The sequence below is a fragment of the Rhinolophus ferrumequinum genome, chromosome 10 (genome assembly GCF_004115265.2).
Source record: "Rhinolophus ferrumequinum isolate MPI-CBG mRhiFer1 chromosome 10, mRhiFer1_v1.p, whole genome shotgun sequence".
NCBI lineage: Eukaryota > Metazoa > Chordata > Mammalia > Chiroptera > Rhinolophidae > Rhinolophus > Rhinolophus ferrumequinum.
The window spans coordinates 24030822-24056024 of NC_046293.1; the positions used below are offsets into that span (position 1 = coordinate 24030822).

General features: G+C 51.7%; 3 protein-coding genes across 7 annotated transcripts; 2 read left to right on the forward strand and 1 right to left on the reverse strand.

Annotated features, from left to right (window-relative positions):
• The first annotated feature begins 131 nt into the window (after positions 1–131).
• Positions 132–14238, forward strand: USP5 (ubiquitin specific peptidase 5). Of its 2 annotated transcripts, none has more exons than XM_033117794.1 (20): positions 132–910; positions 3682–3807; positions 4073–4139; positions 4315–4448; positions 4602–4747; positions 5004–5188; positions 5646–5740; positions 6463–6656; positions 7408–7479; positions 7790–7877; positions 8005–8130; positions 8618–8771; positions 9101–9275; positions 9917–10005; positions 11187–11378; positions 11872–12015; positions 12092–12237; positions 12444–12597; positions 12893–12977; positions 13580–14238. In XM_033117794.1, exons 1-20 carry the CDS (start codon positions 701–703, stop codon positions 13671–13673), a joined length of 2676 nt encoding a protein of 891 aa, XP_032973685.1. In that variant the 5' UTR covers positions 132–700; the 3' UTR covers positions 13674–14238. The 2 variants fall into 2 exon arrangements, with proteins under 2 accessions (XP_032973685.1, XP_032973686.1); XM_033117795.1 differs by having other exon boundaries at positions 133–910; positions 11187–11309; positions 13580–14227.
• A 1049-nt stretch (positions 14239–15287) lies between these two features.
• On the forward strand, positions 15288–18465 carry TPI1 (triosephosphate isomerase 1). Its single transcript, XM_033117797.1, has 7 exons — positions 15288–15528; positions 16665–16788; positions 16901–16985; positions 17060–17192; positions 17493–17578; positions 17885–17972; positions 18101–18465. Exons 1-7 carry the CDS (start codon positions 15303–15305, stop codon positions 18214–18216), a joined length of 858 nt encoding a protein of 285 aa, XP_032973688.1. The 5' UTR covers positions 15288–15302; the 3' UTR covers positions 18217–18465.
• A 329-nt stretch (positions 18466–18794) lies between these two features.
• Positions 18795–21284, reverse strand: SPSB2 (splA/ryanodine receptor domain and SOCS box containing 2). Of its 4 annotated transcripts, none has more exons than XM_033117803.1 (3): positions 21146–21284; positions 20131–20883; positions 18795–19146 (listed from the first exon to the last, which is right to left on the reverse strand). In XM_033117803.1, exons 2-3 carry the CDS (start codon positions 20792–20794, stop codon positions 19019–19021), a joined length of 792 nt encoding a protein of 263 aa, XP_032973694.1. In that variant the 5' UTR covers positions 20795–20883; positions 21146–21284; the 3' UTR covers positions 18795–19018. The 4 variants fall into 4 exon arrangements, with proteins under 4 accessions (XP_032973694.1, XP_032973690.1, XP_032973693.1 ...); XM_033117801.1 differs by having other exon boundaries at positions 19020–19146; positions 19940–20883; XM_033117799.1 differs by having other exon boundaries at positions 18795–20883.
• Positions 21285–25203: the final 3919 nt, after the last annotated feature.

Below are 25203 nucleotides of genomic sequence, written 5' to 3' on the forward strand. Positions count from 1 at the left end.
AAGACCCGCCTCCAGTGTAGGAAGCCATTGGCCTGGGAGACGTCTATCATGGGAACCACAGGGCCAATGGGCAGCGGTTTGGCTTGCCCAGGGCTGACGCCTCCTCGATAAAGGGGACTTTTGTTCTGTATTGGGCTGCGCGTTGTCCATCATGAGATTTTGAGGAGTGCTAATCTTCGCTTTTGAGACCTTCAGTTTCAAAACCAACTGATTTTATTCAAAAAAAATAATGAATTATTATGCTACAATGTACAGATGCAGGCGGAGACGGAATTATGAAGATTTTTCTGAGGCGAGAGAAACAGTAATCCTGACTGGTTGACGGCATTATCAATCATTCGACTCTAACCCTCTCAAACTCCGCCTCATTGGATAACCCCTTTTCAAATACCAAGAATACAACTGCCCTTCTATTTTCGGATTGGACAAGTCCCCAGGAGTTTCTGAGATCAGTTTCTGCTCTTCAACAGAAGGCACGCGAAGGGGACTGTGGGGCCCCAGAGTACGAGCAGCGAAAACTCCGGGGTCCACCTCGCTGCTCTACAGGCGCCCTACCCTGGAAGAGTGGGATTGGTTCTTTAGACCATCGATTGCATTGGAAGCGCTTTTCATTGGCGTTAGTCAAGAGTAGGGCAGAAGGCGGAGCACTAGTAGGCCGACTCCGTCCAACTGCCATTCTCGCGCGTCTTCTCTGTAGCGCATGCACCTAACCAGTAGTGCTCATTGGACCGCAAGAGTAGGGGGTGGGGAACTAGGAACGGTGGGAGCCGCTGTGTGTGGAGGAGCTGCTGCCGGTGTCATGGCGGAGCTGAGTGAGGAGGCGCTGCTGTCAGTATTACCAACGATCCGGGTCCCTAAGGCTGGAGACCGGGTCCACAAAGACGAGTGCGCCTTCTCCTTCGACACGCCGGTAAGCCCATTCCCCACGCCCGCACGGAACACGACTTCCTTCCATCGCCCTGGTCATTCTGCCGGGGCCTGCAAAGCTTGGGCTACCGCCTCCTTGCGATGCACACTGGGACTTGTAGTCTTCCACGCTGTTCCCTGCCGTTGCTTTTAATTAGCTGGAGCTGTTGTGTGACTACCGCCCCCGGAAGACACCGCGTCCACCTCGCCCGCTCCCCGTCTCGTGGAGCATTATGGGGATTGTAGTCGTTCATTCCCCGCTGCCGTTCTAAGCTAGGGACACAACCCGATTGTTGGACTACATCCCCCAAATGGACGCCTGCGGAAGCCTGGGAGTTGGCCTTGCCTGCCGCGCATGGTTCTCCGGGTTTTGTAGTCTCGTATAGGAGGGATGGGGCGACCCCCCACTGTTCTGGGCCGGGGTTGGGTTGGAGAGTGGGTACTGCAGCTCCGAGGCGCCCAGTAGTCTGGAAGTGGCAGTGAAGAAGGCCAGTTCTGAGGAAAGCCGAGTTACAGAGCCTCCACCCATGGTTAATATAGACAGGGGGCGGGGAGGTGGGTCATTGGTTTTAGGGAGGGGAGAAAAGAGAGGAAAGCTCTAGTCGTTTCTCCTTTAAGATGAACTATGCCCGCGGCCCTCTCTTCTTTTCGTCCATCACAGAGCAAAGGGAACTCTTTTTAAAGTATTCCCAGAGAGACGGTTTCTTTTTTGGAGACTGCTAAGGCCCCTTTCCCATTCCGCTCCCACTCTTGACTAGTTAGACAAAGCCACCACCCACACCATACTTCACGTTTTGCTGGCTCCACCCGGTACCTCCCTTTCTGCAGTTCTGCCATCCTGTGTCACCCTCAAGCAGAGACAAGCCTCCAGCCAGGCCAGAGCCTGAACTGAGAGGGCAGCAGTTTGGTTGGGATCCGCCCCCCTCACCACCCCTCCCCTCAAGCCGTGGCTGGGCCCTGCCCAGGGTGTTCAGCCAAACCAGCTCATGGCCAGGAAAACTGCAAGTCAGAGTGGAAAGTCTTCATTAATGCATCTCCAGTGCTGAGTATAGCAGCATGATCTAAGGCCCTGTTCAGGATCATCACTGATTTGTGGTTTGCTTGGTTTGTAGGCTTTGATCTGGGCCTCAGACAATATGCTACTTCTCTGAGTCTGGCTTTGGCAGAACTAAAAGAGGATTGCTCTAAGCAGAGTTCCAGGGTTCCAGTCCTTGGTGAAACCAGCATCTTTTATTTCCAACAGAGGAGTTTAATCTCTGCAGAGCTTCCTGGTGCCTCCCAGGTTATCAGATACATGGCTTGGTGAAGCATCATCTTTCTCAGGAGGAAAAGGTTTTTCTTATTTACCAACCAAGTCAGTGGATCCCTCTTTACATTACTGTCTCCTGGTAACTACTTTGAATATCCAAAAGGGATTTTTGTAATCTTACTACACTTTTCTTCTCTCACCCCAACTCAAGAATTCTCCAGTGCCAGCGGAGTTGCTTTGCAAATCAACTTCCAGCATATTTGATTATCTTCAAATAGTGTTCATGGTAGAAAGAGAGCTTATATGATATGACTTCCCTGATGAGAAATGCTCTATTTGTTTATGAACATTGTTATTCACACTGCTCTAGGGAGTGGTACACAAACTATGGGACCAGGAACTGCCTTAGATGGTACCCTATTTTTAATATCACAGCAGAGAGTTTTTCAAGGCCACTGAGGCTTATTCCAGAAAGAAGATGCCTGATGTTCTCAGAACCTTGGATCTGAGGGAAGGCTCTGTTGTCTCCAGTTTCCTCCCCCACATTCTCCATCGTTTTATTCACAAAGGCACTGGTAGACTTGCTCAGTTTGGGGGAAGCCCATCCTCCCCCATCACCTGTGAATTAGGGTAGACACTTTCCCTGTTTTTTGTCTGGCTTATGTGTGTTCTAGCTGTCTCAGCAAGTATTGTTAGATTGTCTTAGAAAGGCTTTGAAGTTGGAGGTTGATGGGACTTCAGTAGGGATTTAGTTATTGGTTAGAGGGGAGGCAACAGGGTGGTGGCTGGAGAATGCCGGACCTCATGTCCCTGCCTTACTGGGTCCAAGTTTAGTTTAGCTGTGAACTACACGCAAAGCATTGTTTCTCTGGAGCCAGGCTTCAGCAGGGGAAGAGGGAGAAGACTCAGTGTGGACCAGGGTTTGAGTACCTAATAGAGTGTGGTAAAGGTCTGGGCTTGCTGGCAAGCTCGGGGGTTAGATGTACTGTTCAGGTGTTAGAATCTCTGTTTCTCCAGTCTAGTAGGTTTTCTGAATCCTGGAGATTGGGCAGGATTTGTCATGGTGTCCCTGGTTTAGGTTCAGTGTCTGACATGTAGGTGTTTCGTCTCTGAGGCAGAGACTATCCCCTCTGAATATAGTCTCTGGCATTGTAAGTCCTTGGCATTTTATCCCCATTTTCTTTCTGGATCTCTTGGCTCCAGAGATGAGGTAGACCAAGTTCTCTGCAATTGTTTGGAGGGCTCCAAAGCCCAAAGAAGGAGCGAGAAGGAAGAAGACTGGTGAGTGACGATAGGTGTCATTCAGCTCCTGGTGTCCTTGTTATTGTCAAAGTCATAGGAGGATGGGGAGAATCTTAGCCGTGAACTAGGTCCTAAGAGGCTAACTGACTTGCCACGGGCTACACAGTGTTAGACAACAGAACCTTTCTTCTGGAAACGAGCAGTTTCTGAGCCCAGGTCTTAGTTTCCTCACCTGGCCAGACTTCATCCTTCCCGTGTTTCCTCCCCTGCCTCCTGTCCTGCAGGAGTCTGAGGGAGGCCTCTACATCTGCATGAACACATTCCTGGGCTTTGGGAAACAGTATGTGGAGAGACATTTCAACAAGACGGGCCAGCGAGTGTACCTGCACCTCCGGCGGACCCGGCGCCCGGTAGGGAGGGACAGGGGCTGGGGCAAGGCCTGGGACATTCAGGCACAACCCACTCATCCCTCATTTTGAATATGTGTTCCATTCTGACCCCCCGTAGGCCTCAGTTTCCCCCCTCACCTATTTCTGTTGGTGTCATTAAAACCCAGCACATGTGGTTTTTAGCTCCATTCTCTTCTGAGATTCACCTACTCCATCCTGCCCATCCTCGCCCTTTGTCCTTTCCCTGGTGCTTCTTGCTGATCCTGCCCTTCCTGCCTCATTGCAGAAAGAGGAAGACACCACTACAGGCACTGGAGACCCCCCTCGAAAGAAGCCCACCAGGCTGGCTATTGGTGAGTACCACTGCAGTCCTGTTCTTCTCCCTGGGTGGGGCTTTCTTGCTCTCAGAGGTACTAGGAGAGCCCCAACCCATGGGCCTGCTCAGTGGCCCTCCAGCTGTAGAAGCGATGAAGTGAAGTGCTGTACCCGTGGTCGTTGTCCTATTCTCCTTCTTCCCTGTCTCTCCAGGTGTTGAAGGCGGGTTTGACCTCAGCGATGAGAAGTTTGAATATGATGAGGATGTGAAAATTGTCATTTTGCCGGATTACCTGGAGATTGCCCGGGATGGGTTGGGGGGACTGCCTGAGTTTGTCAGAGATCGGGTATGAATACCTTCCCCCGACAAAAGATTCTAGGGCAAGTGGGGCTGGAGCAGTGATGTCTTGGGCAAGCACTGAGAAAGCTGAAGACCAAGGACTAGAGGGGACTGTGGGGCTGGGGGTCGGCTACTGTCTCTGACCCTCTGCTTCCCCCAGGTGACCAGTGCGGTGGAGGCCCTACTGGCCGCCGACTCAGCCTCCCGCAAGCAGGAGGTGCAGGCCTGGGATGGGGAAGTACGGCAGGTGTCTAAGCATGCCTTCAGCGTCAAGCAGCTGGACAACCCTGCTCGAATCCCTCCCTGGTGAGGCCTAGCCCCTCCACCTTGGGGCACAACCCCCAGAGCAGGGGCAAAGAGGCCATCCTCCTCTGATGAGAGAGAGGGTCGGGAGCAGGACAAGGAGGAGACTTGGGGGAGAAGAACTAAGCAAGGGTGCATCCAGAGGAGAGGAGAAGAGAGAGATCTTGGGCTGGCTGGGGTGCCCACAGAGCCCCCTTTGTCTACCACTCCCAGGTACCCCTCACCCATATTTCAGCTCATTTTCTTCTCCCTGGGTTAGTGGCTGGAAGTGCTCCAAATGTGACATGAGAGAGAACCTGTGGCTCAACCTGACAGATGGCTCCATCCTCTGTGGCCGACGCTACTTTGATGGCAGTGGGGGCAACAACCACGCCGTGGAGCACTACAGGGAGACCGGCTACCCGTTAGCCGTCAAGCTGGGCACCATCACACCTGATGGAGCTGGTTGGTACTCCCACCCCGCCTCCACACTGCAATGTGTCTTAACTGTTACTTACTTTATATGACACGAATAATACATGAACACGTTCTCTTGATAAACAGTGAAAATACTGCAGATGAGACTAAATCTTCAATTAATTGCCCCAAACCCCAGTCTCCTTCCTAGAAGTTACCATCATTATCTGATTATTGAGCATCTTTCCCAACCCATCTGACCCTAGAACCTTATCCTATGGGGCAGAGTCACAATTAATTCCAACCCTCACCCTGTTTTTTACCCCATCCTCCCTGACAGCCAATCCCAGAAGGGTTTGTGACCTCACTGATGTTCAGGGGAACCAAGAGGGTTCTCTACAGGCTCATCCTTCTGTCCCAAGGCCCCTCAGGCCATGGGGTGGCATTGGCGGCCAGGCCAGTCCTGAGCCACCCCCTCTGACACTGCTCCTGCCTGCTGCCCTAGACGTGTACTCATATGATGAGGATGACATGGTCCTGGACCCCAACCTGGCTGAGCACCTGTCCCACTTTGGCATTGACATGCTGAAGATGCAGAAGGTGAGACCTGTTCAGCTTCACATCCTTCTCATTCCTGCCCCTGCCCCAGTTAGGCCCTTCTTTCTTGCCCAAGACTGAGGTAGTGTATTGAAGAGAGCTGCCACAATTATCCCAGTCCTCAAGACATGTGGGCTCTGAAGAACTTTCTAGAATCATTTATTCATCCATTAAATGCTCCTGAGTACCTACTATGTGCTCGTCACTGTGTGAATAAGTCAGGTGTGGTCCTTGCTTTCATCAACTCATATTCTAGATGGAAAGGCAGATGTTAATCATATACTCACACAAATAAGTGAATAACCACAAACTGTGAGGGGCGCTGAAAGAGACATGGAGGGCACTGCAGTGGTTTACAGCAGGGGACCTGGCCTAGTCCAGGGCATCAGGGAAGTTTCCCTGAGGCAGTGTTGCTTGAGTTGAAGACCTGAGGGGTAGGGCGGGGTAACTTTGGAATGGGAAAAACACTTCAGGTAGAGGGAATTGCATTCATTTCATTCCCTCCTTCAACCAGAGGCCTGATGACTCCCCGGCCTCTGGGACAATAGCTTGTGGCCTTCCAGAACTTGGACTGGACTGTATCCAGCATGCCTCGCCTGTTAGAGTCCATAATTCAACAAATTCTAGGCTCCAGCTGGGTATCATCCTAGACCCTGTGAGAGATCAATGTAAAAAATCCAGGGCCAAGTCTCTTACCCCCCGTCTGAAGTGTTCCTTCCCTGCAGACGGACAAGACGATGACCGAGTTGGAAATAGATATGAACCAGCGGATTGGCGAGTGGGAGCTGATCCAGGAATCTGCTGTGCAACTGAAGCCCCTGTTTGGGCCCGGCTACACGGGCATCCGAAACCTGGGTAACAGCTGCTACCTCAACTCGGTGGTCCAGGTGCTCTTCAGCATCCCTGACTTCCAGAGGAAGTGAGTGGTGCCCCCACTGCTGGCCCCTTGGCTCTATACCCCGAACATCCCCGCTCCTCTCCTAGTCGCCAGCCTGTAGGCACACTCCTTCAGCTGCCCTCAACACCTTTGTTCCAGCACAGTCTGTTCCTCTGACACTGTGGCTGGTGTGCTTTGTGCCCGGGGCGCAAGTTGTAGAATACACCACTGTCACCCAGTCATACCCACCTCACTGACAGAGCAGAACACCAAATCCCAGGGCTCTCTGAGGCCTCCTGACTGGCTCAAGGGTGAGCAGGTGGTCTTTATTTTAGGCCAGTGACATCAGATGAGCACCTAACATGGACATGTAGCACTTGGGGAGAGGGGAGGGCTTGGGACACTGAGATAGAAGAAAGGCAAATGCTTACCATAAATGACTTTATCGTCTGTTTGGGATGGACCTAATGCATACGTGAAAATTTAAAATGTATTGATAAGTTCTGTTCAGTAGTATATGAACTGTGTTTAGCTTTCTCCCGGGTGGTCTTCTCCCTTCCCTCTGGCTCTGTCTTAGGAAGGAGGCTGGGAAAGACTGCCTCAGTGCACTGCATGCTGACATAGTTGAGACGTGAGGAAGGGCAGGTTGCTGGAAAGAAATGGACTCCAAGGTTCAACCACATAATTCCCCACTCAGGGAGCCTTTTAACTGAGCTGGTAGATAATTACTCCCTTCCCTTTTCCTCTGAGCCCAGGCCAAAGCCCCTCCAACTCTCCTACTCTTGGCTTTTAGGTATGTGGATAAGCTGGAGAAGATCTTCCAGAATGCCCCAACGGACCCGACCCAGGACTTCAGCACCCAGGTGTATGTAGCCAGGTCCTGTGTACGAAGGCTGAGAGCCTCGCAGCCTGTATGTCTCCTCTCTGCTCCGTGACCACCTGACGTGGGCAGCAGTTTAGCCCATGGCCAGTTAGAAGCTTGCAGATGATTGCCTTCTGGGCATGCTGTCTGCCTTGAAATGGGTTCCTGTGGAACCTTAAGATTTTGCACAGTTTAGAGAGTTGTCTAAGGAGAGCCATGAGCAGGGGTTGAGTTGGGGAGGAAGAGGTACAGATCGACATCAGATTATCATTAGGTGACTAAAACTAAATGGTTCTCTTGGATGTGAACACAGGGCCAAGCTGGGCCACGGCCTTGTCTCCGGAGAGTATTCCAAGCCAGCATCGGAGTCGGGTGATGGGGAGCAGGTGTCAGAACCAAAGGTGAGCCTGGGTCTCTGTCCTTTTCAGGCTCTGGAATTATGGGGAAACTAAGGTGTGGGAGATGTATAAAAAGGCCACTTGGTGGTCTCTTAAGCACCAACTGAGCTGCTGCCCTGGCTCTGCCTAGGAAGTTCAAGATGGCATTGCCCCTCGGATGTTCAAGGCCCTCGTTGGCAAGGGTCACCCTGAGTTCTCCACCAACCGGCAGCAGGATGCCCAAGAGTTCTTTCTTCACCTCATCAACATGGTGGAGGTAAGGACTGAAGATGACAAGGGAGGGCGCTCTTCACACTCCTCCATCCACCTGTACTTTACTCCCTCTCCCTCTACCCCTTCTTGCCTTGTCAGCCCAACCTAGTCCCACCCCTGTACTGGGCAGTCTGCATGCCTTGCACCTTCCCTGTGGTAGCCATTGCACCCAAGGAGAATAGGAGAGCCAAGCAGAGATCCTTACACTTAGTGGGTTTGCTGCCTCATGAAAGATACACCCAAAGAAAATGCTGTGAGGATACTTACTGCTTATCAAGAGAACTCCAACACAGTCCCACGGCGCTGTGCCGGGCCAGAATCGGGGAGGGCGTGGGTAATTGGGGAAGGCTTCTACTCTGCCTTTGCATCTGCATGCTCTCAGCGGCAGTCTCCCTTCCCCTCCTCTCCCTCTCTGAACCCCAGGGACCCTTTTAGGCCCCCATTCCATTCCCTGGCTGCCCAGACTTCCCTACCCTGACTCTTTCCCATAGAGGAATTGCCGGAGCTCTGAAAATCCAAATGAAGTGTTTCGCTTCTTGGTGGAGGAAAAGATCAAGTGCCTGGCCACAGAGAAGGTGAAGTACACCCAGCGAGTGGACTACATCATGCAGCTGCCTGTGCCCATGGACGCGGCCCTTAACAAAGGTAGATGGCTCAGCCAGGCCTGGGTATGGGTGTAGCCCGGGCTGTGAGGAGCGCTGGGCACCTTCGAGGAGCAGAGCGCATGGTATGCTCTGCTCCCCCAGCCCGAGATCCGAAGCTTGACAGTGGGGGAAAGAGGATTAACCTTGCTCACAGCTTGTCAGCAGAGCTGTATTGAGAAAGAGAAGCAAGATCCTATGTGGATGAGCGGCACATGGGTTTGGAGAGGGTGGAGAAGCTGAAGTAGTCCAGGACACAAGCCAGTAATACCAGGATAAGGAGGGAAAGAGGCAGCATCCTCTGAAGGATCCACCTACCAATTCTGTCACCAGAGGAGCTTCTGGAGTATGAGGAGAAGAAGCGGCAAGCCGAAGAGGAGAAGCTGCCACTGCCAGAGCTGGTTCGGGCCCAGGTGCCCTTCAGCTCCTGCCTGGAGGCCTATGGGGCCCCCGAGCAGGTGGATGACTTCTGGAGCACAGCCCTGCAGGCCAAATCAGTAGCTGTCAAGTAAGTCCTATTGGTCTGGGCCGAAGGTTTCCGGCCTGTGTCGGGATAGTCCCAAAGATGCTATCTGCTGCTTTCCAGTTCTCTAGTCCCTTTTTTGGGGTGGAATCTCAGGGTTGCTTCAATTGAGGCTGGTAGTCTGGCCCTGGCGAAACCAAGAGGCCCTAGCAGGAGCAGACATGAATGATTACTACATGTTACCTTGTCCTGCCCCAACCACTCCATTTTGTCATGGGACAGGGTCACTTGTTAGTGCAGTGTCTCTCCATTCACTCCCTCAATCCTGACAGCATAGACATGCAGTATCAGTTGTGGACAGAATGTGGATTTCCAGCAAGTGGCCTGACTTTTTGCCTAACTGTTGTTGGCATCAATTAGAGTTGGATCTGTAAGAGTGCTTTGGGCTCAAGCGAATTCAGCCATCCTCCCCTTTGTTGCTCCTGCCAAGAAGACAGCCCTTCCCCTGGCTTCTGCTGCTCCTTGTCTGCATACACTCTGATGCCGGCTCAGGGCAAGATAAGAATATGGAATATCTTCTGGGCTGTTAGATCTTCTGCCCATAAGAGGCTGAACCCCAGGGAGGGGGTTTCAGGAGAGGAGAACCTTGGGATTGTCTGGGTACCAGGACATTCTCTCTTCCCTAGGACCACACGATTTGCCTCATTCCCTGACTACCTGGTCATCCAGATCAAGAAGTTCACCTTCGGCTTAGACTGGGTGCCCAAGAAACTGGGTATGGTGGCTGGGACAAGCGAGGGAGGTTAAGCAGAAAATGCTAGAAAAAGAAGGGGCCTTAACACATGTAAACTAATGTTTTTCTAACTTTCCTCTGAAAGGGGAAAACATTACCTTAGATGTTTCAAAATATGTCTAGTTTGGAAAGCACTGACTAAAACTATTAAGATTTCTTTAATTTTATAGTTATGATTTACAACCAAAAGTGATTTTCATAGTTTTACTTTTCTATTTAATAATTTTTTATTTTTCAATTACTGTTGCCATACAATATCATATTAGTTTCAGGTATACAGCATAATGATTAGACAGTTATATAACTTACAAAGTGATCACCCCTATAAATCTAGTACCCACCTGGCACCATACATAGCTATTACACTATTATTGACTATATTCCCTATGCTATGCTTTACATCCCCATGACTATTTTATAACTACCAATTTGTACTTCTTAATCCGTTCCCCTTTTTCACCCATCCCCCAGTCCCCTTCCCATCTTGCAACCGTCAAAATGTTTTCTGTATCTATGAGTTCATTTCTGTTTTGTTTGTTCATTTATTTTGCTTTTTAGATTACACATATAAGTGAAATCATATGGTATTTGTCTTTCACAGCCTGACTTATTTCACTTAGCATAATACCCTCTAGGTCCATCCATGTTGTTGCAGACGGCAAAATTTCATTCTTTTTTATGGCTGAGTAATGTTCCATTATATATATACCACTTCTTATTTATCCATTCATCCATTGATGGACACTTGGGTTGCTTAGTTTTATTTTTATAATCGGTAAGATGTTTTCATTTTGATAATCTTGAAATAATTAGCTCTCATGGGTCTTACAGGCCCCTGACAGCTTTGAGAACTGCTGGTTTAACTTCGTTTCCTAGATGAGACACACAGAAGTATAAAATCATTCTGTTGCACAAGTTGGAGGCCCCCTTGCCCAGAGCTCATTTATAGTAGATCTAGGACTAGAATCCAGGTCTCCTGACTCCCAGGCCCACAATTATTTTTATTACACTGGGGACCACTAATATTGGTACTCTCTGAACAGCTCCTTAGTACAGAGCAGTGCCAAGATATGGTGGAGGGGCTTAAGAGTCCCAAAGTTCTTTTTCAGGGAGGGCCTCAGGTTGCTGCTGAGGTAAGCCTTTACTTGACATTCCAACTACAGATGTGTCCATTGAGATGCCAGAGGAGCTAGACATCTCCCAGTTGAGGGGTACAGGGCTGCAGCCTGGAGAGGAGGAGCTGCCTGACATTGCCCCACCCCTGGTTACTCCGGATGAGCCCAAAGGTAGCCTTGGTTTCTATGGCAACGAAGACGAAGACTCCTTCTGCTCCCCTCACTTCTCCTCTCCGACATGTTAGTGACTCTTCTTCCTGCCTGTCTCTCTCCCTTGCTGATGGGGGTCTTCCCTGCCTGCCTCACCCCAACCCTGTCCTTTGTGTTTCTCCTGTCCTCCCTTTCAAATTTCCTGTGCTCTCTTGATGGACATGAGGACTTACTGGAACACTCCCAGCCACGTTCTCTGTGTGGTGGCAGTAGCACTGGCTAGTTGCCTCTCTGCCCTTGACCTCATTGGTTGGGGGCATGGGCTGGGTATCATACTCCAGAAACGGTCCATTCTGTGAAAGTGGGCAAGTAAGAGAATCCATGGGGGATCTTTAGCCTTAGTCCTGTGCCTTTAGGATACTGGCCCCACACTATGTTGTGTTGTCTGTCGTTTTAGTTCTAGGATAAGAAAAATGCATGGAATGGATGGTTGGGAGAGGTCTGGGGCTGGGCTGTGGGAGGGAGGAGGAGCAGAAAGTGGCCTCAGCAGTTAGTCACTGTGCCCTCACTTCTCCCACCACAGCCCCCATGTTGGATGAGTCTGTCATCATCCAGCTGGTGGAGATGGGCTTCCCTATGGATGCCTGCCGTAAAGCTGTCTATTACACGGGCAACAGTGGGGCTGAGGCTGCCATGAACTGGGTCATGTCACACATGGACGATCCAGGTATGCAGGGGTAGGTAGCGGGGCGGGGCGGGGCCACCACTCTCCCCTAAACACTTCAACCCCTTCACATCCGCAGATTTTGCAAACCCCCTCATCCTGCCTGGGTCCAGCGGGCCTGGCTCTACAAGTGCAGCTGCAGACCCCCCGCCTGAGGACTGCGTGACCACCATTGTTTCCATGGGCTTCTCCCGGGACCAAGCCCTCAAAGCTCTGCGGGCCACGGTAGGGACTGTCCCCAGCTCAGGACTGGGGCCTGTAGGGTCGAAGGGGGTGGGAGCGAGGTTCCATCTTTTGTAAGCAAGACCAAGGACAGCCAGTGTGGTATGGCCAAGGGTGGCCTCCACCTGTGACGAAGGAGCTCAGGCTTTCCCTGTTGACTTTCTTTCTCCTGAACACACTGGAAATGTCATACTTCCCTCCTCTCCAAGAACAATAGTTTAGAACGGGCTGTGGACTGGATCTTCAGTCACATTGACGACTTGGACGCAGAAGCTGCCATGGACATCTCCGAGGGCCGCTCAGCTGCCGACTCCATCTCTGAGTCTGTTCCAGTGGGACCTAAAGTCCGGGATGGTCCTGGAAGTGAGTGTCCCAGGGCAATAGGACAGGCCTGACGGGATCCCGCCAGTCTCCTACCCCAGATCCTCATTCCAAGGCAGCTCTGCTTCCCCTGGGGCAGAGCAGGTGGAAGCTTCCTTCCACTGACAGTACTGCCAAAGGTGGGATTCTAGGTGGTGGAGACAGACTTTTGACCCCATACATGCCCACATTCCCTGAAACGCATGTCAGGAGTTTGAGCTGTTAGACTATATTTGGTCTGTCATTCAAGGATCCCTTCTAATTATCTTTTCTGCTCTCCCCCTCTCTCCTTCCCTAGAGTATCAGCTCTTTGCCTTCATTAGTCATATGGGCACCTCTACCATGTGTGGTCACTACGTCTGCCACATCAAGAAGGAAGGCAGGTGAGGGGCCAGCAGTGTTCATTAGGAATGGGGGAGTGGTGGTGGAAATGAGTAGGGCCATCCTGGAAATCCTTAGAATGTTTGTGGAGAAGGTGAAAGAATGCCTGATGGCAGCCACACATACACCAAGGATGAGAGAATTCCTAACGGCAGAGATTGGCCAAGTACAGCCCGAGGGCTGGATCCGGCCATTGCTTCTATATGTAAAGTTTTAATGAGCATAGCCACACTTACTCAGTTAAATATTATCTGTGGCTGTTTTGACGCTGCAACTGGAAAGTTGAGTAGTTGTGTCAGAGACTGGATGACCTGCCAAACCTGAAAAATTTACTGTCTGGCCCTTTACAGAAAGTTTGCTGACCCCTGCCTTACAGGAATGGGTGGGGGTGGCTGTAAAGATACTGGAGGATCTGAAGACACTGAGTAGGGGAAATGCTTGTGAGTCACTCCATTCAGACAGGTAGCAGCTGGACTGTAGGTTTGAGGGCCTTTCCCCAGAATCACCAGGATCGACTCCAGGAGCTATGTCAGAGAAACCTAGTTGAAGCAGTGTGGATGGCCCAGTTTGTTCATCCTTTTTCACCTCTCTCCAACCTCCCCAGATGGGTGATCTACAATGACCAGAAAGTGTGTGCCTCTGAGAAGCCGCCCAAGGACCTGGGCTACATCTACTTCTACCAGAGAGTAGCCAGCTAAGAGCCTGTCTTTGACCCCTTACCACAGAGGGCAGGGGACAGACCACCTGGCATGAGGGAGAGGGGCTGGGGAATGGACTGCGGCACCCCTGCTCTGTATCCTTTTTCTTTTTGTCCCCAGCAGCAGGGAAGGAAGAAGCTAGAGGCCCTAGGAGAATGGCCAAGCCAAGTGGCGGGGCACTCAAGAGACCTTGGGGATAGAGCAGGAATGGGACTGGAGGGTGGCCGCCTGTCTGTGAGACTATGTTGCTTCCCGCCCCCCCAACCCCCAATCCTTAGTTCTCTGCTTCTCTAATCCTGCCAGCCCCTGGTGTGGAGGGGGCTTGTTTGTGTGTGTGTGTGGGTGTCGCTTTGTGCAGCCTGTTCCACAAGAGGGGGTGTCCCTGCTCCACTCCCCCTTTGTGTTTGCTCCCTGTGTGGTCTGGCCAGGAGGGATATGAGGGAAATGGGGACCCCCTTGGACCCCCTTGCCCTCCTGCCTAAGTCTTTTCCCCACCCTGTCTCTTCCCTGTCCTTCTCTGGAAAATGCCAAAATACATGATGTGAATAAAAGTACAATGGCTAAATTGTGTCATGGGTGTTGTTTTTTCTTCAAATTTTTCTCCCCCAAGTCATTGTCCTTCAACCTTAGTTGCAGGAGGCGCAGCCCACCATCCCATGCGGGAATTGAATCGGCAACCTTGTTAAGAGCTCATGCTCTACCCAACTGAGCAATCTGGCCACCTCATAAACTGTGTCATGTTTGTTACCTTGCTTACCTTCCTTGGGGCTTAGCAGGAGGTCCAGTGTCCAAAAACTCCCAGCCTTGCCCCCTCTGTAGGCAGTTCTCTACTTTTCAGTAGTTCTGGAGCTCTTGGGACATTGAGGGTGAGGTGAGGGCTGGGGGCTGTCAGATCAGGGGAAGTGGAGTGGGGGTGACAGCAAAGATGGGGGTGAAAAGCCCTTCTTTCCTGCCTCCTTCCCTCCCTCTCCTCCAGCAGTCACAAGCACTTCCAGCAGGGGGCCCAAGTGGGTGTTTCCCAAATATCCCTATTGTCTAGGGGGGCCTGAACCTGGTACCGGGCCCCAGGCCCTGCAGTCTCTTGACCAGCTGGAGCAGAGTGGGATACTCTTGGGGGAAGGGTTCTGAACTGTCTCTTAGCTGCACAGTTTCTGTGCCAATGTGGGCCGTCCCTCCCCCTCTGAACCCTGTCACTTGCCCAGTAACTGTGGGCTAGGCTTTCCCTGTGTGGGTCAAAGGTGCCTGCTCAGCAATCAGGGATGTAGCTACTCGGATGGGGGAAGGGGGTTCCTTTCCCCAGCGTTGGATTGATGCCCCTTAGAGCCCCCTCAGTCTTCTGAGCAATGTGGTATACGTCAAGCAGTTGGGAATGGTGGGGGCCGGCTGCTAGCTAGCTTTCCTGGGAACCACCTCTGGCCGTATGGAGGGCTGTAGTCGCGAAGTGGGGGGATTCTCCGAGAGCAGGGGCTCACAGTTCTCACATTCTCTCGAAAGTTCGGCAACAGGCTGAAGTGACTGAACCCCTACGCCCCTAGAACGTTGCTACAAGAAAGGGTAACAACAGAACGCTGCCACTTGAGCGGCGGGCGGGCCGGGGGGAAGGACTTGCCGGCAGGGGCCGGGCTAACCATGGCAAAGGACGGGGAGGAGGCGGAGTTCTACCTCACCGCACTCTATATAAGCGGGCAGTGGCCGCGGCTGCGCGGTGATACTGACCTTCAGGGTAGCGGCTCCAGCGCCATGGCGCCCTCCAGGAAGTTTTTCGTGGGGGGGAACTGGAAGATGAATGGGCGAAAGACGAGTCTGGGGGAACTCATCAGCACTCTGAACGCCGCCAAGTTGCCAGCCGACACCGGTAAGCCTTGTCGGGGAGGGATCTGGCTGGTGGGGGAGGGCGGGCGTGGCAGCGCCCTCTCCCGGGCCACCTGATGTCCTCGTAGACCTGGATGCAGGGCTGGGGACGAGGGCTGCTGGGGATCTGGACATTGACCCAGCAGCGCCGTGGCCCTGCAGCCGCGTACCTGGCGTGTGTCGAGGGGGAAAAGCAGGGCCACATTTTCTGGTGCCTTCGGAGAGTGGAGCGGGAAAGGACTTTTTGGGTCTTCGGGAGGAAGATGGCCCCGGGGCACGGACTGGGCTGCACCACGAGGAGTCCGGGGTGGAAGCGAAGGCTAGCCCCAGCCGGCTACGGGAGAGGCTGGCAACAGCCTCCAAGTGTGTGTGTATCGTGGGGGAGGCGGCTGAGTGGGCGTGCGGGCGACCAGCTACCTACCCCTGGGCCCGGCTCCGCGCGCTGCCGCACGTAGGCCGAGACTCCTCCCCGCGCTTTGCCAGCCGGTGGAGTGCCCCCCGCCACGCTGCTTTGGCCTCAGGAGCGCCCAGCTCTAATCCTTTCCCCGGGGCAGCCTGGAGGACTCCTGCCTTCCGTAGAAAGGGGCTGAGCTGTTGGGAATGAGTCATCCTACTCCTTCCAACCTGGAACCGGGAAAGTGCAGGGCCTCTGTAAGCTGGTGCTGTCCTCAGTCCTTCCATCCACCTAAATCACAGAACCACGGACTGGATCAAAAAGGCATCCTTTTTTATTCCCTAGAGACCCCAGTATAAACCCCAGGGGTTGGCCCCTTCTGCTTTTGCTAAAAATCCTTGCCTTGCCTGAGGGAGGTGGGGATGGGCTATTTTAGGGGGAGGCGGGGTTGGCCCCCAGAGAATGCTGAGTCTAGGAGGTACCCAGACCCAGAATAGCCCAGGGAAATCGGAGCCACAGCTTTGAAAAGAGCAGAGGGCAGGGTGAGGGCCATGGCCTCCCAGGGGCACTTGCAAGGGTCTAGGACTTGGGAACAGGCCCAGTCTGGGCTCAGTATGGACAAAAATCCTCTTGCTGGCGTGAAAAGAGAAGGAAAGTAGAACTAAGAAAGCTGGTGAAGGCTAGGGGGCTCCAGAGCACTGGATGGAGTTTGGAGAATGACGACTTCCTTGTGATCTCACCCTCAGAGGTTGTTTGTGCACCCCCCACTGCCTACATTGACTTCGCCCGGCAGAAGCTAGATCCCAAGATTGCTGTGGCTGCACAGAACTGCTACAAAGTGACTAATGGGGCCTTTACTGGGGAGATCAGGTGAGATGTAGGTGAGGCCCGGGGTGTGGGAACCCTGCCCTCACCTTCCTCATTGAGTGGAAAGCCACAGGTGGGCTCCCTGTGGAATTGTGGCTTCCATCTCTTTCTTTAGCCCTGGCATGATCAAAGACTGTGGAGCCACGTGGGTAGTGCTGGGGCACTCGGAGAGAAGGCACGTCTTTGGGGAGTCAGATGAGGTTAGTAACCTGGAGAGGAGGTAAGAGATGCCGTATTCCAAGAGTGGTGTCTCACCAAGTCTGTTCCTCAACAGCTGATTGGGCAGAAAGTGGCCCATGCCCTGGCTGAGGGACTTGGAGTGATCGCCTGCATTGGGGAGAAGCTAGATGAGAGAGAAGCTGGCATCACTGAGAAGGTCGTTTTCGAGCAAACCAAGGTCATCGCAGGTATCTCTGGAGAAAGGGATCTATAAGCCTAGCCAGGGCCACGGAGGCACAGAGGGTGAGGTCAGATGCCCTGCAGCCTGACTGATTCCCTTGCTGATACTGGAACAGAAAGGGGAAGGTGGGAACCCTTCCCTATCACCTATGCTCCTGCTCCATGGCTTTGATGCCTCTTGGAGTTCCTTCAACAGCCACCAGGGGGCAGAAGGCCATCCTTGTTCTTTAGTCCATGGGTATCTATCTACCTGGCCAAATAGCTCCTTCCTGTTCACCCTTCTTCCCTCTGTGATCTCTGTCCCACAGATAACGTGAAGGACTGGAACAAGGTGGTTCTGGCCTATGAGCCCGTGTGGGCCATTGGTACTGGCAAGACTGCAACACCCCAACAGGTAACAAATCCCAGGGGCCCCCCCTTATTCCTACCCTGCCTCAGCAGAACTGGCAACCACAGAGACCATCTGGGCCAGCCCCTCATTTTAAAGACAGGAGCCCCCAAGCCCAGAAAAGGAGAGTGATTTGTCCAACGACGTCCATTCTAGGGCCTGGGGGGTGATCGGAGCCCTGGTGTTACGGCTTGGATCCCAGGATTTCTGGGATTCCCTGAAACCACACTGCCTCTCTACGGGTGCCCAGGGATTTTTCCCCTTTGAGGGAAAGGCTGAAAGAGTCTTATTTAGTCTGGCTTCTTGTTCTAGGCCCAGGAGGTACACGAAAAGCTCCGGGGATGGCTTAAGTCCAACGTCTCTGATGCAGTGGCTCAGAGCACCCGCATCATTTATGGAGGTGAGTAGGTTTGGCTCTAGCCTGACGTGGGGTAGACAGAGAACTAGACTGATCCCTCAGACATGGAGGTGGGGATGGAGTATGCCCATCCCATCCCTGACCATTCCCCCTTTCTTTTCCCTTTCTAGGTTCTGTGACCGGGGCAACCTGCAAGGAGCTGGCAAGCCAGCCTGATGTGGATGGCTTCCTCGTGGGTGGTGCATCCCTCAAGCCTGAATTTGTGGACATCATCAATGCCAAATAATAAGCCCCATCCATCTCTGCTACCCTTCCTGCTATGCCAGGGACTACGTAGCTCAGAAGCCCCGTAACTGTACCCCGCTTCCCACACATGCTTCTGATGGTGTCATCTACCCCCTCTTGTGGCCTAATCCAAATTATACCTCTTCCTTTACCGTTTACACCTTATCCCATAATGGTTGGGACCAGGCCAATCCCTTCACTTATTGTAATGGTTGGAATAAAACATGTCACCAAGGTGGCTTCTCCTTGACTGAGAGGTAGAAGGGGTGGAGTTTGTTTGTGGGTCCCCTTAGTCCCCGGTAAAGGCAGGAGAAGCCACCCTTCTCTCCCATCTCGCACCATGGGGACAACAGCTTAGAGCCCTGTCGACCCCTCAGAGGCCAGGGGTGTTGTCCTTGCCCCTAGTGCCAATGCCTGTGTGTGTTGTGTATGTGATCAGTCCCACCTGGGGAGAGGGGAAATAAACACCTGGCACTAAGCCTTGTGATTCGTCCTTTACTCCTGTACTTTTCTCCACACCATCTCTTTCCTTTTTTGAGACGGCCACAGGACTCGTGCAAAAAAAATACCACGAACAGGTTTTTACGGTAGCACATCTCTTACTGTTTTTACTTGAAAAAAAGTCTGTGTACCAGGCCACCACAGTCTTAAATAAACAGCTCCCTCCACCCTCTGGGTAGCTTGGGTTGGGATAGGGGCCCAGCCTCACTGGCTTTAAGTAGCTGGTCTAGGCCAGCCGTGCCTCCTCCCTGGCCCCTGGGAGGGGTGGCATCAAGGCCCCATGCATCTGTGGTATCACAGGGTCACTGGTAGAGCAGATAGCGCTTCATGGCAGGGGGCAAGGGCAGAGCAGATACCTGGCCCAGCCGAGTAGCCCCCAGTGCTTGGCGCACGCACACGCGGCTCAGGTGCAGAAGGGAGTGTGGCTCCGCTGGGAGAGAGAAGGAGGGGAAGGTAAGTAGGGGTGCAGCCACCAGCCAGACATCCTCAGACTACAGGGTTCCCTTCTGCTTTCCTGTGCCAAGTCTGCTTGGTTGAGAGGGAGATCTAAGGCCCCCTGAAGTTCTGCATCTGCTCTTGGGGTGGGAGGCATCACATCCCCAGGCAGAGCTGGGGGTGATGCTCTAGCTAAGGCCCTCTAAGCAACTGTCCAAGGTGGCTCTGACGGGTAGAGCTGGCCCAGGCTTTGATTCCAGACAGGCCTTGGGGCTGGGGCTGATAAGCTGAAAGGATGGCCCTCCATTCTGTAACAGCTCATCATGGGTGATGGGAGAAGCATCCAGCCTCTGCTGAAGATTACAACTTCGGAGAACAGGTAACTTCAATCAGCTCCAAGCCTTGGCTGCATTAATTTCCCCAAGAAAACCCCGCCCCTGCAGCACCACCCAAACCTTGCCTCCACTGCTCTCCTCTGGCCACCGGCACCGGGCCTTAATGTCTCCTTCCTGGGAAGTCTACCTCTGAGGAAGTAAGTATGTGTCACAGGTCAGAGCCCAGGAAATCTGGTACACACCCTGGGTGGCTGGTACACACCCTGGGTGGCTGGCACTGCCAGTTCTCTTTCTTTTGGACTTGTACACCTAGCCTAGTACCCATTTAACCCTTTGCACCTCTGTTTCAGGGACTCATAGCTCCTCTAAAGCCCTAATCCCAGGAGTACCTCCCTCCACTCTTGAGGACTCACCACTTACTAGCAAGTTGATTTCCCAAGACCCACTTTTTACCTTTATTGCTGTTGGGAGGATTAAATTAGGTAACAGCTGTGAAGACCCTTAGCCATTCCTGGCACTGAATAGGGGTAGAAGGTCGGTCAGATGAGGGCTCGTTCCCTCTACGCTTGCAAAGATGTTGAGCTTCCAACCCAAACCACAGCCACCAGTAACAGAACACTTCCCACACCTGCCCCAGGCCTCACCTCTCCTTTCACCCAGGTAGCTGATGCGGACCTGGCACTGGCCCCAGACAGCGCTTACTGCTGGATAGAGGGTCCTGCCCTTCAGTCCCCGGAAGGCTGGCCCCAGGTAGGTTCCCCCAATAGCGTAGCCCAGAGTTCCCTCCTCCATGTCCAGAACCACCAGCAGCCTCTCCGGCACTTCCAGCTGTTCACCCTGAGGTCCGGCTGGATATTGAGGGGCACCGGGCCCCTTGCACTGATGGTACAGCTTCCCCCGCCCAATGTCCCAGCCCCATGACTCGCTGTTGCTGCCCAGCAGCGCCGCGTAGTGGTCAGCCTGCAGTGGGGCGAGGGCCGTGGCCACGCCCACCACAGCGTGGGTGCCCCTCTGCTCCTGGGGCCAGCTGATCTCCCAGGCGTGCAGGCCCCTCGAGTAGCCCCTCTTACCCCGGGCCCCATCAGTGCTCTGGGCCACGGGCCGCCGCTCAAAGCACAACCCCTCTTCCTTGACCTCGATGTTTTCTGAGCAGTCCTTGGGGTTCCACCCGTGGCGCCGTTGGGTCCCCAGGTCAGGAGGGGGAGCAGATAGCAGCTCCTCCAAGCCTTCCGGACAAGAGAGGTCGGGGCACAGGGCCTGTGAGGTAAGGGTGCCGTTGTTGCCCCCTGCCAGGGCCGTCTGGCCCATGGAGGTGAGGAGCTGGGGGACTCCCCGAAAGAGTCTTGCTGGGGCGTCTCGTCTCCCTTCTGCAAGTTGAGTTCCTGTTCGGTATTGACCTGGAGAGGAATTGGGAGAGAAGAGGGTGTGAAGTGCACGATCCTGGCGGAGGGGGCTCCTCACCCTGGCGCCTCATCCTTTCACCACGCGTTTGCCCACTGCCCCGCTCCTCCCTCTTCGTTCCCCCAAAGCTCCTCGGCCCATCACCTTGCCCTCACCCATCTGTCCCCGTCTCCCGAGATTCTCGCGAGTTCGTCCCCTTCGAGCCTCTCTAGGAGCCATCCCCTCGCCCTCCCCCTGCCCGCCTCACCGCTCCCGAACCTCGCTTGGCTCCCCAGGCCCGGAGGTCGCCGGGCCTCAAGAGGAGCCCGGCCGAAAGTCGCTACGCGCACCGGGCGCAGAACGCCAGGCGCAGAACGCCGGCCGCTTCCGTGTACAGCGCCGCCCCCAGGTCTCACCCAGGCCCGAGGCCCCGCCCCACGGGGGCCCTCTAGTTGCCGCCGCAGGTCGCGCTCCGCCCCGAGGCCACGCCCCCTCTGGGAGGCTCTCGCGGGCGGTTAACCCTTCTCTTACATCACTTTAGGATTCTTGGAGGTCTGTTCTCCACAGGCAAAACCTTTGAGCAGCTGGGCAATCAACTCCCGATCCCCTAAAGATGAGGGGCATAGGGTCAAAGGGGGGGGGGGGGATTGTGTTTCATTGTGCTGACCTCTATTTCCGTGGTCCTATGATTCTGGATCATTGTTTCTGGGCAGATTTCTTTCTGACCCAGTTTTGAGTCACCCGGTTCTAAGTCTGAGGTCCGAACACTTGTGTTTCGGTTCTGAGCGGTAGGTGTCATAGGTCGCCATGCTGTTCTAGTCTTCATCCTGGATGTCAATCCATTCCTGAGCTGTTGGTCTCATTTGGGAGAGTGTAGTGGTTAAACCTTGGTTGTGGGGGAAGCTATGCCACTAATTAGCTGTGTGACCTTGGAGAGGTTGCCAAACTTCTCTAAACCTGTTTTCTCTTGTGTAAAATGGGAATAATGGTGGTACTTACTCATAGGGTTGTAATGGAGTTGAAATAATCCAGGTAAAGCACTAAATGTGTACGCACTCACTAAGCATAGCTATTATGTTTATTTAATGTTTAGTAAGTGCCCACTCTATAAAGAGGCAATATAATATAATGGTGAAGGATGCCTACTGTGTATCCGGGCTGACTGGATGTGAATACCTGAAGGCCAGCATGCACATGACCTTGGGCAAATTTCTTAACGTCCCTGGTGCTCTTTCTTCCTCTGTAAAACGGAAATGCTGTTGGTATCTACTGCATACAGTGTCATGAAGATTCAGTAAGTTTTTTCTAAAGCACAGCTTCTGGTTCAAATGTAATCATTTGTGCTAAGCACTGAAGTTTAAGCAGTGAATCCTCAAGGAGGTTACAGGGACATTTATAAAAACAGTTTATCAAGTAGTAGATGAAATTATGGAGATATAAAGAAAATATATCGGGGGCCGGCCCGGTGGCTCAGGCGGTTAGAGCTCCATGCTCCTAACTCCGAAGGCTTCCGGTTCGATTCCCACATGGGCCAGTGGGCTCTCAACCACAAGGTTGCCAGTTCAATTCCTCGACTCCCACAAGGGATGGTGGGCTGTGCCCCCTGCAACTAGCAACGGCAACTGGACCTGGAACTGAGCTGCGCCCTCCACAACTAAGACTAAAAGGACAACAACTTGAAGCTGAACAGCACCCTCCACAACTAAGACTGAAAGGACAACAATTTGACTTGGAAAAAAAAAGTCCTGGAAGTACACACTGTTCCCCCAATAAAGTCCTGTTAAAAAAAAAAAAAAGTATATGGGAGTAAAAAGGATGGGACTCCTAACTAGGAAAGTGTCCTGGAGGAGATGACACTGGGTTGAATCTTAAAGAATGCCTAGTAATTGGCCTGAGAGGTGTTTTTGCAGGATGGGGTGAGGTTAGAGTTGCTGCATGTAGAACGTATTCCAGACAGAGCTGGCTTGAAAAAAAGCCAGGAGTGGTAGTTGGATCTGGGGAAGTTTGAAGTCTTCATTCAGGGTTGCTGCAGCAAGAAAGGAAGCAGGGACAAGCCTAGAGAAGTCAGAGCCAGATCATGAAAGCCTTGTAGGCCAAGTTAAAGAACACAAGTGTTAGCCTCTGGACAGGCCAGGAATGGGGAGAAGCAGGAGAGGAACATGGCCAGATACTTATTTTAGAAAAACCACCCTGACAGCAATGTTGAGGAGGCTTTGAGAGTAATAGGACATTAAAAATCAAGGCTGGTTCTAGCAGCTCAGGTGACAAGTGTCAAGAACCTGAAATAGGGCAGTAGAAATAAGGATGAAAAGAATTCAAGAAACACTGATGGAATTGCAAAGTTTGGTGACAGATTAGACGCTGAGGCCAGAGAAAGGAAAGAAAGGGAGGTTTCCAGTCTGGAAGTCTGTTGGAAGTTGGTGCCACTAATGAAGATGGAGATGACAGGAAGAGTAGCAATTGGGAGTAGGAGTAGGAGGGTGGGAGAGAGATGGTGAGTTCAGTTGAGGACATGTTTTTGAGGTAGCTGAGCAACAACTATATGGAACCATTTGAACACACTTGAAAATGGCAGGTCTGGAGAGGGAGAGGCCTTGGGCTAGAGATATAAATTTGGGAGGTGAGTCAGCCTTTATTCAAGAGTTGAAATATGAGAATCAATGAAGTGACTTGGAGACAGTATGTAGAGTGAGAAGAGGGTCAAGGAGGATACTGTGCAGCAGAAAATTCAGGTTTGATTACGTACAAAATTTTTTTGGTCATTGGCTACTTTGGTGAGACAACACATGTGGGTAGTGGGAGATGGGAATCCAGGCTGAAGGGGCTAAACTGGCACTTTCTGTGTGTTGGGCACTGTGCTACAAGCTTCACATTTTGGGGGGATAGAAAGTTGGGAGAGGTGAGGTGACAATTATTCTCATAGTCAAAATTACCCTTGAAAATCCCTTACTCCATCATTTAGGTACAACATATGTTAGTTTTGAGTAAAATACAATATGTGGCAGTATACATACAGTATATGTACAGTGAGATGCAGGGTAAAATTTTATACTATTTTAATTTTTAAAAAAAGGAGAAAGCATATTAAAAAGAAAGATGTGAACCTGAACACTTGTCATCCACACAACCTGGATATTCTTGCTAATGTGACAACAAAAATAATGACATCATGACTGTGGATAGTGGCCTGTGATGAGTATTAGTGCAGGATCTGTGTGATAACCAAATGGATGAAGGCTTAGGGAACAGAGAGTGAGACTATGCCACGGCTGACTCTAGTTCAGCTTGAAAAGTTGATCACACTTGCTCAGCAACTGGTTGTTTCATGCATGGTATTCACCAATTGTTGCCACTCGATCTTGAACTGCTCAAACATTTGTTGATAATAGCTCAAATATTCCATAATGTTACAAGTAATTTTAAAACTTTGTATTGATATATAACATATATAAAGTACACTAATCTTAAACTGCTCAATGAATTTTTACGTATTTATATGTTGTGTGACCACCATTTCCAGCATCAAGATCAGATATATTTCCAGCATCCCAGAAAGCTCCTTCTTGCCCTTTTCCTAACACTACACCCCTAAAAGTAACTACCATTTGACCTCCGTCAGTATAGATTATCTTTGCCTTTTCTTCTATTTCATATAAATAAAACCATTTAGTATCTATTCTTTTGTCTGGCTTATTTTTCTCAACATTATGTCTGTGAGAGTCATCTGTGTTGTTGCATGAAATAGTAGCTCATTATTTTCATTGTTTTACAGTATTCTATTATACGAATATACCACAATGTATTTATTCTACTGTTGATGGGCTCTGAGTTGTTTCCAGTTTTTAGCTATTATAGAGAAAGCTACTATGTATAGTATTATACAAGTCTTTTGGTGGACGTAGGCACTCAATTTTATTGGGTGCATACTTATGTGCAAAATTGCTGGGTTATAAAAACTTACCATGTATGCGAGTAGATTTAGCCACATGTAATTTTCAGGTTTCTCTCCATAAGAACACTTTTATTTAGAAATTAAATCTTTCAGGTATTTGGCAGCATGGAAAACTTCAACATATACATAAAGATTTGAACTGGTCTTCTCTTACTGTTCATCATATCTTTGTCTTCTGGGGATTTTATAACTTCTTCAAGTTTTTTATTAGTGTTTCTCTGTTGCTCTCAAGAAGCTCTTCAATTTCTTCCACAAGGCCACCACCATCCACTTGCTAGGCCACTTAAACAATGTTTCAGTTCTCTGTCAATGGAAAACCCTTAAAAATCCTAAACACATTCTTCCCAAAACATAGACTGTTTTAGGCTTGTTTTCGTGCCTGTTT

Coding starts and splice junctions, on each gene's coding strand:
- SPSB2 (XM_033117799.1), bottom strand. CDS start 20,794: ATGGGCCAGACGGCCCTGGCAGGGGGCAACAACGGCACCCTTACCTCA.
- TPI1 (XM_033117797.1), top strand. CDS start 15,303: ATGGCAAAGGACGGGGAGGAGGCGGAGTTCTACCTCACCGCACTCTAT. Junction 15,529..16,664: donor CAAGTTGCCAGCCGACACCG/GTAAGCCTTGTC, acceptor TCTCACCCTCAG/AGGTTGTTTGTGCACCCCCC. Junction 17,193..17,492: donor GCAAACCAAGGTCATCGCAG/GTATCTCTGGAG, acceptor TCTGTCCCACAG/ATAACGTGAAGGACTGGAAC.
- USP5 (XM_033117794.1), top strand. CDS start 701: ATGCACCTAACCAGTAGTGCTCATTGGACCGCAAGAGTAGGGGGTGGG. Junction 7,878..8,004: donor AGCAGGTGTCAGAACCAAAG/GTGAGCCTGGGT, acceptor GGCTCTGCCTAG/GAAGTTCAAGATGGCATTGC. Junction 12,016..12,091: donor GTCACACATGGACGATCCAG/GTATGCAGGGGT, acceptor TCACATCCGCAG/ATTTTGCAAACCCCCTCATC.